The sequence below is a fragment of the Erpetoichthys calabaricus genome, chromosome 1, assembly GCF_900747795.2.
Source record: "Erpetoichthys calabaricus chromosome 1, fErpCal1.3, whole genome shotgun sequence".
NCBI classification, from domain to species: domain Eukaryota; kingdom Metazoa; phylum Chordata; class Cladistia; order Polypteriformes; family Polypteridae; genus Erpetoichthys; species Erpetoichthys calabaricus.
Window position 1 is genome coordinate 326,593,993 of NC_041394.2, and position 14,078 is coordinate 326,608,070.

Consider the following 14,078-nt stretch of genomic DNA (forward strand, 5'->3'; position numbering starts at 1 on the left):
TTGTTTTTGAGTGAACACACCCAAGGACTCACATTCTGGCACACATATTATTTTTGAACTGCTTAAACTGTCAAAATGGTAACTCCATCAAAATCAAAATTTCATCCCCACAAAAGTTCTTTCCTGACATTTTCAAATGACATGGCTGTCATTTGTCTGTCCAGGATTTTAAATCACCTGTAGCTCACAAACCGTTTGACCTATTGACCTGAAATTTGGAACACATATACTATGTGACGTCTACTATCCGCTTTTGGGGTGATGATTGACCTCCAAGGTTATTCCTCTTCTTATTTTTATTTTATTTTATTGTAGAATCAACTCTCGGAAGCAGGGCAGCAGTGTGGCGCATGTGTACAGGCATCATTCTCATCCCTACCACCTTTGCAGTCACTTCCCCTTCTTCTTCATATCTTAAATCATTCTTGAGGCAGATTGAAGACTTAAGTGTCAGCTTAAGTGAACAATTAAAGAAAACTTACTAATTGCAACACAAACACCGACTTAATCAGTTTTAATGTGAAAAGATGCCGACGAAAGAAGAGAAGAATCGGGCAGCTAGAGTGGAGAAAACAAGAGCTGCTCAGGAAGGAACAAGCACATCAACCTCTGAGCAAACGAATGCTAAACGTACAGAGAAAGAGGATGAAAACTAGGAGCGCTCAAGTCAAGTGTATTCACTGCATGTTATCGTGCTGTGCGCCGTTACTGGTTAATACATAAAATACAGTAAGTACTCACCTTTGAAGAACAAAAGCTATTATTGTTTATTATCATTAAAATCACTGTCTCCTATTAATTTTGTCTTGTTTAACTTTGTCAACTTTCATACGGATTGAATAACTCAATTTTGACTTGTCATGTCTAGAGACCCACATCCTCACAGAACAAATAGATGTAGACAGCATAACCATTAGGGTCCACCACTGGGCCCCAAACCTCAGACCTAATAATAACCAACAGGTTCAAATAATGGATCCACTCAGCACTTTGTACAATGAGGCACAATAAATAAACATACCAACTATTACTCTTTTCCTCTCCTTCCGCCTCTTTTTATACTGGACCTGGAACAGCTTTCTGTGACCTGGCAATGACTTGTGTGGAGTACTTCTGGGTTGTTTGAGAATCAGGGTAGTTCTCCCCCGACAATGCCGTCTTGCGGCACCCAGGCACACCAACAAGGCTGCACTTCCAGACTCCATTTCCCATGAACTCTTTTTGGGTGTCCAAGCTGGGACACCTCTAGTGGACCACTGCCTCCTAACATATGGGGGACAGAACTGCTCCTGGCCTCCGGCTTCTGCTTGTCCACCCTCTGGCACCTTACATTTAGTCCAGAGGTCATACCGTTGTCTGTCTTTGGTGGCACTCACAATAAATATTAATCCAATTCAGATCATGGTCAGGGGTGCCTAAAATGTGTGATCCTATTTAAACACACATACACACACACCTATGTACAGTTGGGTCCATAAATAGTTGGACAGAGACAACTTTTTTCTAATTTTGGTTCTGTACATTACCACAATGAATTTTAAATGAAACAACTCACATGCAGTTGAAGTGCAGACTTTCAGCTTTAATTCAGTGGGGTGAACAAAACGATTGCATAAAAATGGGAGGCAACTAAAGCTTTTTGTTAACACAATCTCTTCATTTCAGGGGCTCAAAAGTAATTGGACAATTGACTCAAAGGCTATTTGATGGGCAGGTGTGGGCAAGTCCATCGTCATGTCATTATCAATTAATCTGATAAAAGGCCTGGAGTTGATTTGAGGTGTGGTGCTTGCATGTGGAAGATTTTGCTGTGAACAGACAACATGCGGTCAAAGGAGCTCTCCATGCAGGTGAAAGAAGCCATCCTTAAGCTTTCATAAACTACTGGGTTGCTTTGGCTGTATGTTTTGGGTCATTGTCCATCTGTATCATGAAACGCCGCCCAATCAATTTGACTGCATTTAGCTGGATTTGAGCAGACATTATGTCTCTGAACACCTCAGAATTCATTCGGCTGCTTCTGTCCTGTGTCACATCATCAATAAACACTAGTGTCCCAGTGCCACTGGCAGCCATGCACATCCAAGCCATCACACTGCCTCCCTCCACCGTGTTTTACAGATGATGTGGTATGCTTTGGATAATGAGCTGCTCCACGCCTTCTCCATACTTTTTTCTTGCCATCATTCTGGTAGATGTTGATCTTGGTTTCATCTGTCCAAAGAATGTTTTTCCAGAACTGTGCTGGCTTTTTTAGATGTTCTTTAGCAAAGTCCAATCTAGCCTTTCTATTCTTGAGGCTTATGAGTGGCTTGCACCTTGCAGTGCACCCTCTGTATTTACTTTCATGCAGTCTTCTCTTTATGGTAGACTTGGATATCGATACGCCTACCCCCTGGAGAGTGTTGTTCACTTGGTTGGCTGTTGTGAAGGGGTTTCTCTTCACCATGGAAATGATTCTGCGATCATCCACCACTGTTGTCTTCTGTGGACGTCCACATCTTTTTGCGTTGCTGAGTTCACCAGTGCTTGCTTTCTTTCTCAGGATGTACCAAACCGTAGATTTTGCCACTCGTAATATTGTAGCAATTTCTCAGATGGGTTTTTTCTGTTTTTGGAGCTTAAGGATGGCTTCTTTCACCTGCATGGAGAGCTCCTTTGACTGCATGTTGTCTGTTCACAGCAAAATCTTCCACATGCAAGCACCACACCTCAAATCAACTCCAGGCCGTTTATCAGATTAATTGATAATGACATAACGATGGACTTGCCCACACCTGCCCATGAAATAGCCTTTGAGTTAATTGTCCAATTACTTTTGAGCCCCTGAAATGAAGGGATTGTGTTAAAAAAATGCTTTAGTTGCCTCACATTTTTATGCAATCGTTTTGTTCACCCCACTGAATTAAAGCTGAAAGTCTGCACTTCAATTGCATCTGAGTTGTTTCATTTAAAATTCATTGTGGTAATGTACAGAACCAAAATTAGAAAAAAGTTGTCTCTGTCCAAATATTTATGGACCTAACTGTATATACACATACTGTAAAACGTCACAGCATTAAAATCATTGACAGATGAAGTGAATGACATTGCAATGGTGGGTGGGATATGTTAGACAGCAAATAAATAGCCAGTTCTTGAAGGTGATGCGTTGAAAGCAGGAAAAATAAGTAGATATAAGGGTCTGAGAGATGATGACAAGCACCAAATCATGGTGGCTAGATGACTGGGTCAAAATATCTCATAAGTCTTGTGAGGTGTTCCCAGTATACGGTGCTTACTACCTCCCAAAAGTGGATCAAAGAAGGACACCCAGTGAACCTGCAACAGGATTCATGGCCACCCAAGACTTACTGATGCAGGTTGTGAGCAATTACTATCCCATCTGGTCCAATCCCAGAGAAGAGCTACTGTAGCAGAAATTTTTGAAAAACTTAATGTTGACCAAGACAGAAAGGTGTCAGAACACACAATACATTGCAGCTTGCTGTGTAATGGGACACATGGCTGCAGACCAGTCAGAACACCCATACTGACACCTGTCCACCACTAAAAGTGCCTACAATGGGCATGTGAGTGTCAGAAGTGGATCATGGAGCAATGGATGAAGGTGGCCTGGTCTGATAGTTTACATGTTCTTTTAGATCATGTGGGCGGCCACTTTTACCGAGAGAAAATAGCAGCAGAATGGACTATGGGAAGAAGGAAGTGTGATGCTCTGGGCAATGTTCTGCTGGAAACCTTGAAGTCCTGGCATTCACGTGGAGGTTACTTTGACATGTACCACCTACCTATAGACTGCTGCAGACCACATGGACCCCTTTCATGATAATGGAATTCCCTAATGGCAGTGGTCTTTTTCAGCAGGATAATGCACCCTCCTACCATAGAAATTGTTCTGGAATGTTTGGAGGAACACAACAAAGAGTTCAAGGTGTAGACCTTGCCTCCAAATTCTCTAAATCTCAATCCAACTGAGCATTTAAGGGATGTGCTGGAAAAACAAATCTGATTTATGGAGGCCCCACCTTGCAATTTACGGGACTTACAGTATCTGTGGCTAATGTCTTGGTGCCAGTTACCACAGGACACCTTCTGAGATCTTGTGGAGTCCATGCCTTAATGGATTTGAGCTGTTTTGGTGGCTGAACGGTGTATGTATATACTTGATATCTCCCTATTTGCATCTAATACTACTACTACAGTTTGCCATATTACAACCAAAGTTGCAAAAGGTGTAAATCATATTATATATATATATATATATTATATTTTCATGGCATTCGTAGTCTGTTCGATTCCCGAGAGGGGATGCAGTGAGAGTGTACGCCTGATGAGCCCAGAATTAGGGCGAAACACGTGTCGCGTACCCTTTGCATTATTTAATAGTAAAACTATTTTCAAGCATTCTATGATCTGCTTCTCGCAACTGAAAGAGGGCACCGTGGCGGATGTTAGCCGACTTGCTGACCAACCACAAGCGTTACCTGGTAGGTAACCACCCATACAATCAGATTGTGATTCAGACTACGAATGCCATGAATGTAATTACCCCGATCTACATGCTGTCAAATGAATGAACCACATGCCGCAGCGCAACGTTAGGGGCTTCGTCTCTGGCGCTGACGTTCGAGGTTTGATTCCCGAGAGGGGATGCAGTGAGTGTGTACGCCTGATGAACCCAGAATTAGGGCAAAACACGTGTCGCGTACTCTTTGCATTATTTGACAGTAAAACTATTTTCAACCATATATATATAAATATATATATATATAAATATATATATATATATATATATATATATATAAATATATATATATATATATATATATATATATATATACACACAGTAAGAGTCGGCCGGCAACTCAACCCGGCTGGGACTCCCCTGAGATGTAAGGATGGGGGAAGGAAGCTACTTGTGGACACTGCCTCACCTAAAATGCTAGCTGGCAGCTCCCCCTGGAGTGTAGCGGTGCCCCGGATTCCCACAGGGCATCCTGGGAATTGGAGTTTGGCTTCTCTGCCCTGTTGGGTGCCACCAGGGGGTGCTGTGAAAGGACCTGGGGAGTCATGTTTCCCTTATAGAACTTTAATTCTCCGTCGGACCCGGAAGTTCTGGAAAATCACATGGATGGAAGAGCAGAAGCATTTCCGGGTCAAGGACTATTTAAACGACTGCTGAAGACCCAGCAAGCGAGCCAGAGTCGGGTGGAGGTGGACAAAGCTTGCTGGGAGGTGTGGAGGAGAGAATTGTGTTCATAATTATTGTGATTTACTTGCCTGTTTAGTGTGGCTGTGGTGCTTAGAGGGCACTATTCGAAGAAGAAACTAAATAAGTATCTTCTTGGTGCTTTTATCTGGTGTCCTGAATGTCTGTCTGTTGGGTTTAAAGGGGTAACAGTGCTACCTAGCATCTTACAATATCCCTACACATACATACACACTGTTTTTAGGAAAAGAAATAAAATAAAAAACAACCATGCAAAATTCTCATTTATCTAAATTTAATCATTTTCTTAAGGCAAGGCTACATAAAAAAGCACAAGGGAGAAAATATTCAGTCACAAGTCTAACAACTTAAATCATATTGCTATACAATAAAAAAACATAGCATAACATTAGCTTTATTTTATATTCTGTATTTAGTAATAATGACAGGAACATAAATCAGTCTTGGCATTGTCATAAACTGCATGATCCTATTCTATATGTCTTGCATCTTTGCTTGTAGAGCTGCTGTTCTGATGACTTCAGAGGTGTAGTCCAGACTAAGTTAATGTGTGCCATTGTGCTTTGCACGTCAGCTCATCTCCACACAGAAGTCTTCTCCTACTCTAAGCATCACCACCAATGAAGGTGATCTTTGTAAATTTGTTAAGTCCATTTATTCAGGTGATGTTACAAAATGTTCTCTTTGCTGAATCTGCACTAGATACATTTTTATAAATTCAGAGGTATTTAACAAATGAAGAAAGGTTACTGAAAATGTTTTTAATCGAAACCCTGCAAGACATAGGGGTCTGCCTTTCTTTCAGAAATCCACAATGACTGTTTAGCAGAGGTTTCTTTTTTGTGCCATATATGCTTATTTTTTTTTAAGTCTCTTTTGGGGGCTGTGTGACTTTTCTGTTGTTGTCTCAAGGTCTGTGCGTCTAAAGCTTTGACTAGCTTATCTTAGAAAGACCGATAACTACAGGGAGGTGATTCTTTCAATATTTTCGCTTGTTTTTATACTTATCCACTGTTATTGATCTTTTTATCTCTCTCTCTCTCTATCTATCTCATCATCTCGCCAAACTGGCAACAGTGTCTAGCCCTGGAGATTTCCAATTAGCAGCAGTTCTGAGTTATAGATCGATTTATGTGACTGTTATCATCGACTACTCCATTCCAATGATTTGCACATGTTCCAAATTTCTCTAGGTTTGTTCAGTTCCTTTAGGCTCCTGGGGATTCTCCTTTTTCTCCAGAATGTTTCTGCTTCGCATTAGTTGTTACATACTTTCTAACCATGCTATTGATTTGTTAAAGATCAATACAATTGTATGATAATCCACTTTCACTCTCACAAAGACCGATGGGTTTTATTCTTTGACCTACACTGCTTGTTTGTTTTATAGCCTTTTAAAGGCCTACATGGTCACCTGCAAGTTGTTCTCTTTCTTCTTTTTCCGTTCATTTTCTCCAGTGTGAATCCTATTGTGGCTCTTAAGGCTGCTACTGTCAGAAAATCGCTTGCCACATTCAGGGCAGCAGTAGGGCTTCTCTCCAGTGTGAATTCTTGCATGTCTCTGAAGATGGCTTAATTGTGAAAATCGACTGCCACATTCACAACAGCAGTACAACTTCTCTCCAGTGTGAATTCTTGTGTGCTTTCGAAAACTGCTGCCATGAGAGAACTGTTTACCACATTCAGGACAGCAAAATGGTTTCTCCCCTGTGTGAATTCTCATGTGGCTCTGAAGGCTGCTGCTGAGTGAAAACTGTTTGCCACATTCAGAGCAGCAATATGGCTTCTCTCCAGTGTGAGTCCTTTTATGTTTCTGAAGACTGTTGCTGTGAGAGAATAGTTTTCCACACTCGGAGCAGCAGTATGGCTTCTCTCCAGTGTGAATTCTTTTGTGAGTATAAAGATTGCTTATTTTTGAGAACTGCTTGCCACATTCAGAACAGCAGTATGGCTTCTCTCCATTGTGAACTCTTGTATGGCTCTGAAGACTGCTATTATCAGAGAACTGCTTGCCACATTGAGAACAGCTATATGGTTTCTCTCCGGTGTGAATTCTTATATGGGTCTGAAGATGGCTGCTGTCAGAGAATTGTTTGCCACATTCAGAACATCCATACGGCTTTTCTCCAGTATGAATTTTAATGTGTTTCCTAAGGCTGCTCTTGACAGAGAAGCGCTTCCCACATTGAGGACAGCAAAACATTTTCTCTCCTGTATGAATACTTGTGTGTCTCTGAAGGCTACTTCTGTCAGAGAATCGTTTACCACATTCAGAACAGCAGTATGGCTTCTCCCCAGTGTGTGTGCTTGTGTGGCACTGAAGATGGCTTATTCGTGAAAATCGTTTTCCACACTCTGAACAGCAATAAGGCTTCTCTCCAGTGTGAATTTTAATGTGTTTCCGAAGACTGCTTTTGTCAGAGAACCGTTTGCCGCAGTGAGAACAACAGTATGGCCTCTCTCCTGTGTGAACTCTTGTATGTATTAGGAGACTATTTTTGTGCAAGAATCGCTTGCCACATTCAGTACAGCAATGTGACTTCTGTGTCTTGTGAGTCCGCTGATGATCTTTATAATTTGATTTGCATTGTAATCGCAATCGGTCTGTATCCCATCCCTGTTGAGTTTTGATAGCATCTAAGCTTAGTTTCACCACAGTCGAAGAACTGTTTTGTAAGGATGCTGGCACACAAGTCTCTGATGTACATGACAGTTTCTCCAGATTTCCTTCATGTTGCTTATGTTGTAAAGTGCATGGAAGAGGGGGCTGTACAAACAAAGGTGACGAGAAGCTGTCCTGTAAAGCTGCAGTAACAGAAAGACATATAATTGAAATTAAATGTGTTTTAAATAAAATTCTTCTTCTTGTCCACCTAAACAGAATTCGCAAAAGTACACCAACCCTACTAGGAATTTTGACATGAGATGTTATTTCATTTAAATAAACAGACAAACCAGTTAGCACCTCCACCAGCATCATATCGGGCAGAGTGAAAAGAAAACACACAGGAGATATTGCACAGTTGTTAAAATATGGGAGGCATTTGCTAAAAAAAGGAAATGTACATTAAAATTATAAAAAGAAAATCCAATCTCTCTTTTGCCATTTACTTTTCAAAGTTTATACACAAGGATGCTGCAAAAAATAAAATGAAAAAATGCCATTTGCAATTACATTTTCCACACACTTAAGAGTGATTTGTATACATTTTAAAATTAAATCACCCTTTTGTCACTTCATTCTCCATATTCGTCTTGGTGTGTCAGTGTCGTAATAAAAATCAAAATGATATCTCCACTTTAGATTTGTTTTTTCCTTATTACATGCATAATAATTGCTAAAATGAAATTGAAACTTAAATATTTTCCTTTCCATTAGGTTTGACAGCCAGTGCCAGGATACCATGGCACAGGCGAGGATGTGAGAGTGTCCAGTTGGGAAGGCTAGGGTTAGATGTTTCCTCATTTGACTGCGATCTTCATCACGCACTCGAGTGATCTGCTGCAGAGTGTGTAGTAGCTGGGATGAGGATCAGCCTCACTAAGTCTGAAGAAAAGAGTGAATTTCTCTTTCCAGGTAAGCTGTAGCATCTACTCTTAGTGGCGGAGTTCAAGTATCTTGGGATCTTAGACAGGCAGTGTGGTGTATGGACTTCAAACTCTGGGGTTGTGGGTTCAAATCCTGCTAATGACAGTGTGGACCCTGAGCAAGTCACCTAACCTGCTTGTGCTCCAACTGGAAAACCAAAAGAAATGTAACCAATTGCATCATAAATGCTGTAAGTTGCCTTGGATAAAGGCGTCAGCCAAATAAGTAAATGTAAATCTTACTCACGAGTAATGGAAGATGGGAACCACCAAGAAGATTGGAACAGTGGCAGCTGTTCTGCGAGTTTTGTACCTGTCTAAGATGTCAAAGTGGAAGCAGAGTCTAAACACAAGGCTCTTGGTTAATCAGCTGATCTATATTTCTGTCCTCCAAAGGCCCTGACAATGAGACCAAGAGTATAGCAGCAGAAATTAGGTTTCTTTGCAGGGATCATGGGCTGACACTCCATGACAGGGCAAGATGCTCAGTTACTTGGGAGAGCATCCAAGTACAATTACTGCTCCGCTGGATTGAGAGGAGCCAGCTGAAGTGGTTTGCGCATTTCGTAAGGATGCCCCCTAGAGCTGCTTTGGATACATCCCACTGGGCAAAGACAGTGGCGCAGACACAGGGTATGCTGGGGGTGGATTGTATCAAAAAGAGCTAGAATCTGCAGCTGAAGGCAGGAAAGTCTGACCTGACCTGCTTGACTGCTAAAAATTATAAAAGGGACCACCTCCCTCCGTTCGGGGGCTGGAGTTGGGAGAAAAGGAAGGACAAGGTCTTGGATAAGGCAAGGAGGCGGCCTGAAGGAAAAAGAGGCATTGTTTGAGGGCCTGGACTTTTGGGGACTTTGGGGTTTGTGGTGCACTTGTAAATATGGAAAATAAACGTGTGTTGGGTGATTTGAACGTGTCCGTCTGTCTTTGTCCGGGTCATCTTCCACAATGGCGCCCATTCCCTGATCTTCTCATATAAAGGGCATCCCGTCCGGGCAGCATCCCCGGCCATCCATCACAACTGAAACTGGACTTTAGAAATCTTTTTATTTTGAGACTTTTATTTTTAAATATATATGGTGTCTGGTTGTGCCTGGTTTACAACTGTAACACGAATGTAAGTTTAATGTCACTATGCTCTGTGCAAATTGTTTTATGGATTTATTCACACGTGCAGGCCAAGTATGGCACACAGGGGCTAGGCTGCATTTAGAAACCACTAGTCTAGCAGTTTGGAGAATGAGGCAACTGCGAGGGTAGGCATTGTGCTATTCCTGTATTTTTGGAGGTGGGGTTGAGTCCTTTCCTTTCCTTTCCTTGTTTGGAGACCAGAGAGAGCCTGCACGTGGAGCAGACCGTATATAAGGCTTTGACTGCTGCCAAGACATTTGAAGCCAATGGACGGACGAATGGGTGATAGCGTCATTCGTCCTGAAAAGCCTTTCAGCGCAGCGGACGAAAATAGATCAAGATCCCACCTTGATAATATTGTTATGCTATTATGGCTTCCCGTCTGTAATGCCGCGTAAATCGTCAGTAAAGAAAGCTAAGTTAATTTTTCTCTTATGTGATTTTATATTATATATATATCACATAATATATTTTATATTATGTGATATTGCCTTTTACATTATATCTATATAATTTCTGGTTACTTAAAACGCCGCAATTTAAAAGAACTTATTCCAACTAGGGAGCAATTGCCCTAAAGGAAACAACTACTAGGTGGCTGATGTTCTTGGGCAAGATTAAGGACCCTTACCTGTCACAACTGAGACAAACAGGACAAAATTTAGATTTTTGTTTAACACACAATACTTTAAAATATCTGGTTTAAACATTAGTAGCATGTTAAATTATTAACTAAGCCATTTCTATACAGAAATTGTAATAGTCAAGTTTACTTGACAGGACTTATTTTTTTGCCAAATAGAAAATCGACACTGCAAAGTACTTGAGATTGGAGGGCAACAAGTGCCCTTGCACCATGCACTGCCAACATTAAGGCCACCTCTGGCTTTTAACATTTGACATGAAGATCTAACAAGAATATAACTCAGTCACAGTATAACATGAATCCCCCTGACAAACCCACTTCATGCCAGTCCATCCAAAGGCGCACACACACTCACCCGGAGCTCATTTGGAATTGCTAGTTCACCTAACTTTGAGATGTGGGGGAAACTGGAGTAGCTGGAGAAAACTCAAACGTGCAATCTCTACACGGTGAGCTGGCCCGGGATTTGAACTGTGATGGCTGTAGCAGTAGACGTCAATGCTAACCACTGTGTTCTAGTCTAGCTTATAAGTGGGATGTGGATTGATTTTTAAAGAAATTTTTGTTAAGCGTGTAAGCACGCAAATTTTTGTAAGCACAGACGACTTTTACTAAGGATGCTTTTAACATATTATTCAAGACGACATTTATTAAGTATGCCTATGGTACGCTTTAATTATCTTATTTTACTACTTATCAAGTGAAACATTCTTAAGTATGTCTACAGGAGTGAAGGGCAACAGCAGTCACTGCACTCCAGAGGCACTTGTACTCAGGGTGTGGGGGTCATGGTCAGTGCGCATTATTTGCCAACTTCACATTTTCATGGTAGATGTTGGACCCTGAGGGATGACTGTATTTGCATATAAATATTCTTTTTATTAACACCACATAATTGATATCAAAACTCGAAACCGAACATTTTTCCTCCATCCTACACACACAGCTTTTCCAAAATGTACTGTTGACAAACTCATAGTGCTCATAGTAGTTCCATCGTCAGTGTGAAGAGCTGGGAAATCAAAATAAGACATTATTTGCAATTTCAGTGAAAAAGCATGAAAGCACCCTTCAGGTAAATCTTGTTAAAAACAACTGTTATTAATTCATTTAAATTAATGTTTTCAATCTTACACCCTTACCTTCATCAGAATGACTCAGACATGGCCGTTTCTCAGTCCTCTTGATTTCCGATTCCAGTGGTTCCAGCTTAACATGGACAAAATGGTCCTGCAAGAAGCAGGGTCCACTTGGAGAGGAGTCTAATTCGGCAACCTCTTTGTACTGAGCGACCGACTCTGTTTTTAGGTCCTCTACCTTGACACCATGAAGAATTTTGTGTTTTTGTGAGTCACTGCAGTCAAACTTCTGCTCAGAGTCTTCTGTAAAGCCAAACTCCCACGCACAGTCCTCCTGTTTAATACGCACACTTCTTTTATCCACGTTGTACGTGAAAAGCATGGGATTCACCCTTTCCATGTCATTACTCTCCTCCTCAGAGACTGCCTCTTCACATTTAAATATCTTCTCCAAAGTCTCGTGCGTAGCCTGGTACATCCTGGATGCTTCATGTAAGGAGGTATTGACGGAAATAGCAGCCTCCTCTTTGTCTCTGCAGATAGAACACGGTAGAAGAAAGTGAGAAGAGCACCCAAAAGAAGTGAGCACATTTCGCTTCTCTGTAAAGAACAGAACAAATCTGGTAAATGAGAGAAGGCCCTTCAGCCTATCAAGCTAGTTGGCGAAATTGTCCCAATAATCCCTACAAATCTGCTCAGTTTCCCACCTCATCTACAGGACTTGGTGGTTTATTCCAGATTTACATGGCTTTTTAATGAGTAAGGGCCTCCTGGCTTCCATCTTAAATGCACTTTGCAAAATACAGTGCAAAGCCAGAGTGTGTTCATAACCCAGACAACAGCAGGCATACATAAAATGTAACTGGCTTTACCAAGCGTCAAACACACTGAAGAGGTATGCAGTGTTATTATGACTAAGGGACTCATCAGTCGAGACCATTTTTATCAGATCGAGTACAACTACTGATACTTATTTTTAATGTAGTACTGGCCAATACCAATGTAGTGAAACTGGAAGATAGTACTGTATTTGTTAATGTCCATCAACTGTCAGCTTCACTATTAACATCGAATAAAAGACTCATAATTGGGAATAGAATAATTAAAAATTGAACAGATAAGTCAAAGTAGGGTACATTACATAGATTAGATTATAACAGAATTTTTAAAATGGCTCAAATTTCACAGAAAAAAAAAAAATCAAAAATCACGTACAATTAATGTATGCAAGATCAGTGCATTGTTTTTGTTTTGAACAATTGTACAATGAAAAAGGAACAGCGTGCAAATGTTTGGCCACCCCAAGATATTTAAGGTCTCAGATATCTTTTCCCAAGGTGGTCTTGGACTTTCATTAGCTCATCAGGACTATGGCTTGTTCACAGTCTTTAGCAAACCCCAGGTGATGCAAACTGCAAAGCTGTATTAATGTGCGGGCTTCTCAGACATTTTCCCAACAATCAGCAGCCATGGGCTCCTCTAAGCAGCTGCCTAGCACTGATGCTCACAAAGTAGCAGAAGGTGACAAGATGATAACAAAGCGTTTTCTGATAGCTGTTTCCACAGTTCATAATGTTATTAAGAAATGGTAGTTAACAGGAATGGTGAAGGTCAAGCTGAGTTCTGGAAGACCAAGAAAACTTTCTGAAAGAACTACACATTGGATTGCTAGAAAGGTAAATAAAGACCCCCATTTGACTGTAAAAGACCTTCAGGAAGATTCAGCAGACTCTGGAGTGGTGGTGTGCTCTTCTACTGTGCAGTGACACCTGAACAAATACAACCTTCATGGTAGAGTCAGAAGAAGAAAACCTTTCCTGTGTCCTCACCACAAAATTCAGTGCCTGAAGCTTTGCAAATGAACATCTAAACAAGCTTGATCCATTATGGAAACAAGTCCTACAGACTGATGAAGTCAAAATAGAACATTTTGGCCAAAATGTGCAAAGGTGTGTTTGGAGAAGAAAGGGGGGCAGAATTCCAGGAAAAGAACCCATCTCCAACTCTTAAACATGACGGTGAATTGATCAGGCTTTGGGCTTGTGCTGCAGCCAGTGGCACAGGGAACATGTCAGTAGTAGAGGGAAGAATGGATTCAAGTAAATACCAGCTAATTGTGGAGGCAAACATCACAGCAACTGTGAAAAAGTTGAAGTTAAAAAGAGGATGGGTCCTACAACAAGATAAAGATCTGAAACACACCTCAACATCTACAATGGAGTACCTCAAGAGGCTCAAGATGACAGTTTTGCCGTGGCCGCTCACAGCCCACTGACCTAAACGTCATTGAAAAATCTGTGGACAGATCTCGAAGCAGCAATGCAGGCAAGACCATCCCAAGAATCTTGCAGAACTTAAAGACTTTTGCAAGGACAATTGGGTGAAAATACCCCAAGTAAGA

At 41.2% G+C, this 14,078-nt stretch overlaps 1 protein-coding gene across 2 annotated transcripts in view; it reads right to left on the reverse strand.

Annotated features, from left to right (window-relative positions):
• Nucleotides 1-5,490: 5,490 nt before the first annotated feature.
• The window catches only part of LOC114664587 (gastrula zinc finger protein XlCGF57.1-like), a 536,731-nt gene continuing 528,143 nt past the window's right edge, over nucleotides 5,491-14,078 (reverse strand). The window contains exons 2-3 of one of the 2 annotated variants that reach the window (XM_028818635.2): nucleotides 11,741-12,210; nucleotides 5,491-8,038 (exon numbers count right to left, since the gene is read on the reverse strand). In XM_028818635.2, the coding sequence (XP_028674468.1) occupies nucleotides 6,636-8,038; nucleotides 11,741-12,155 (1,818 nt within the window). In that variant the 5' untranslated portion in view covers nucleotides 12,156-12,210 and the 3' untranslated portion in view covers nucleotides 5,491-6,635. The remainder of the gene's footprint in view (nucleotides 8,039-11,740; nucleotides 12,211-14,078) is intronic. The other variant, XM_051925255.1, reaches the window with a different exon arrangement.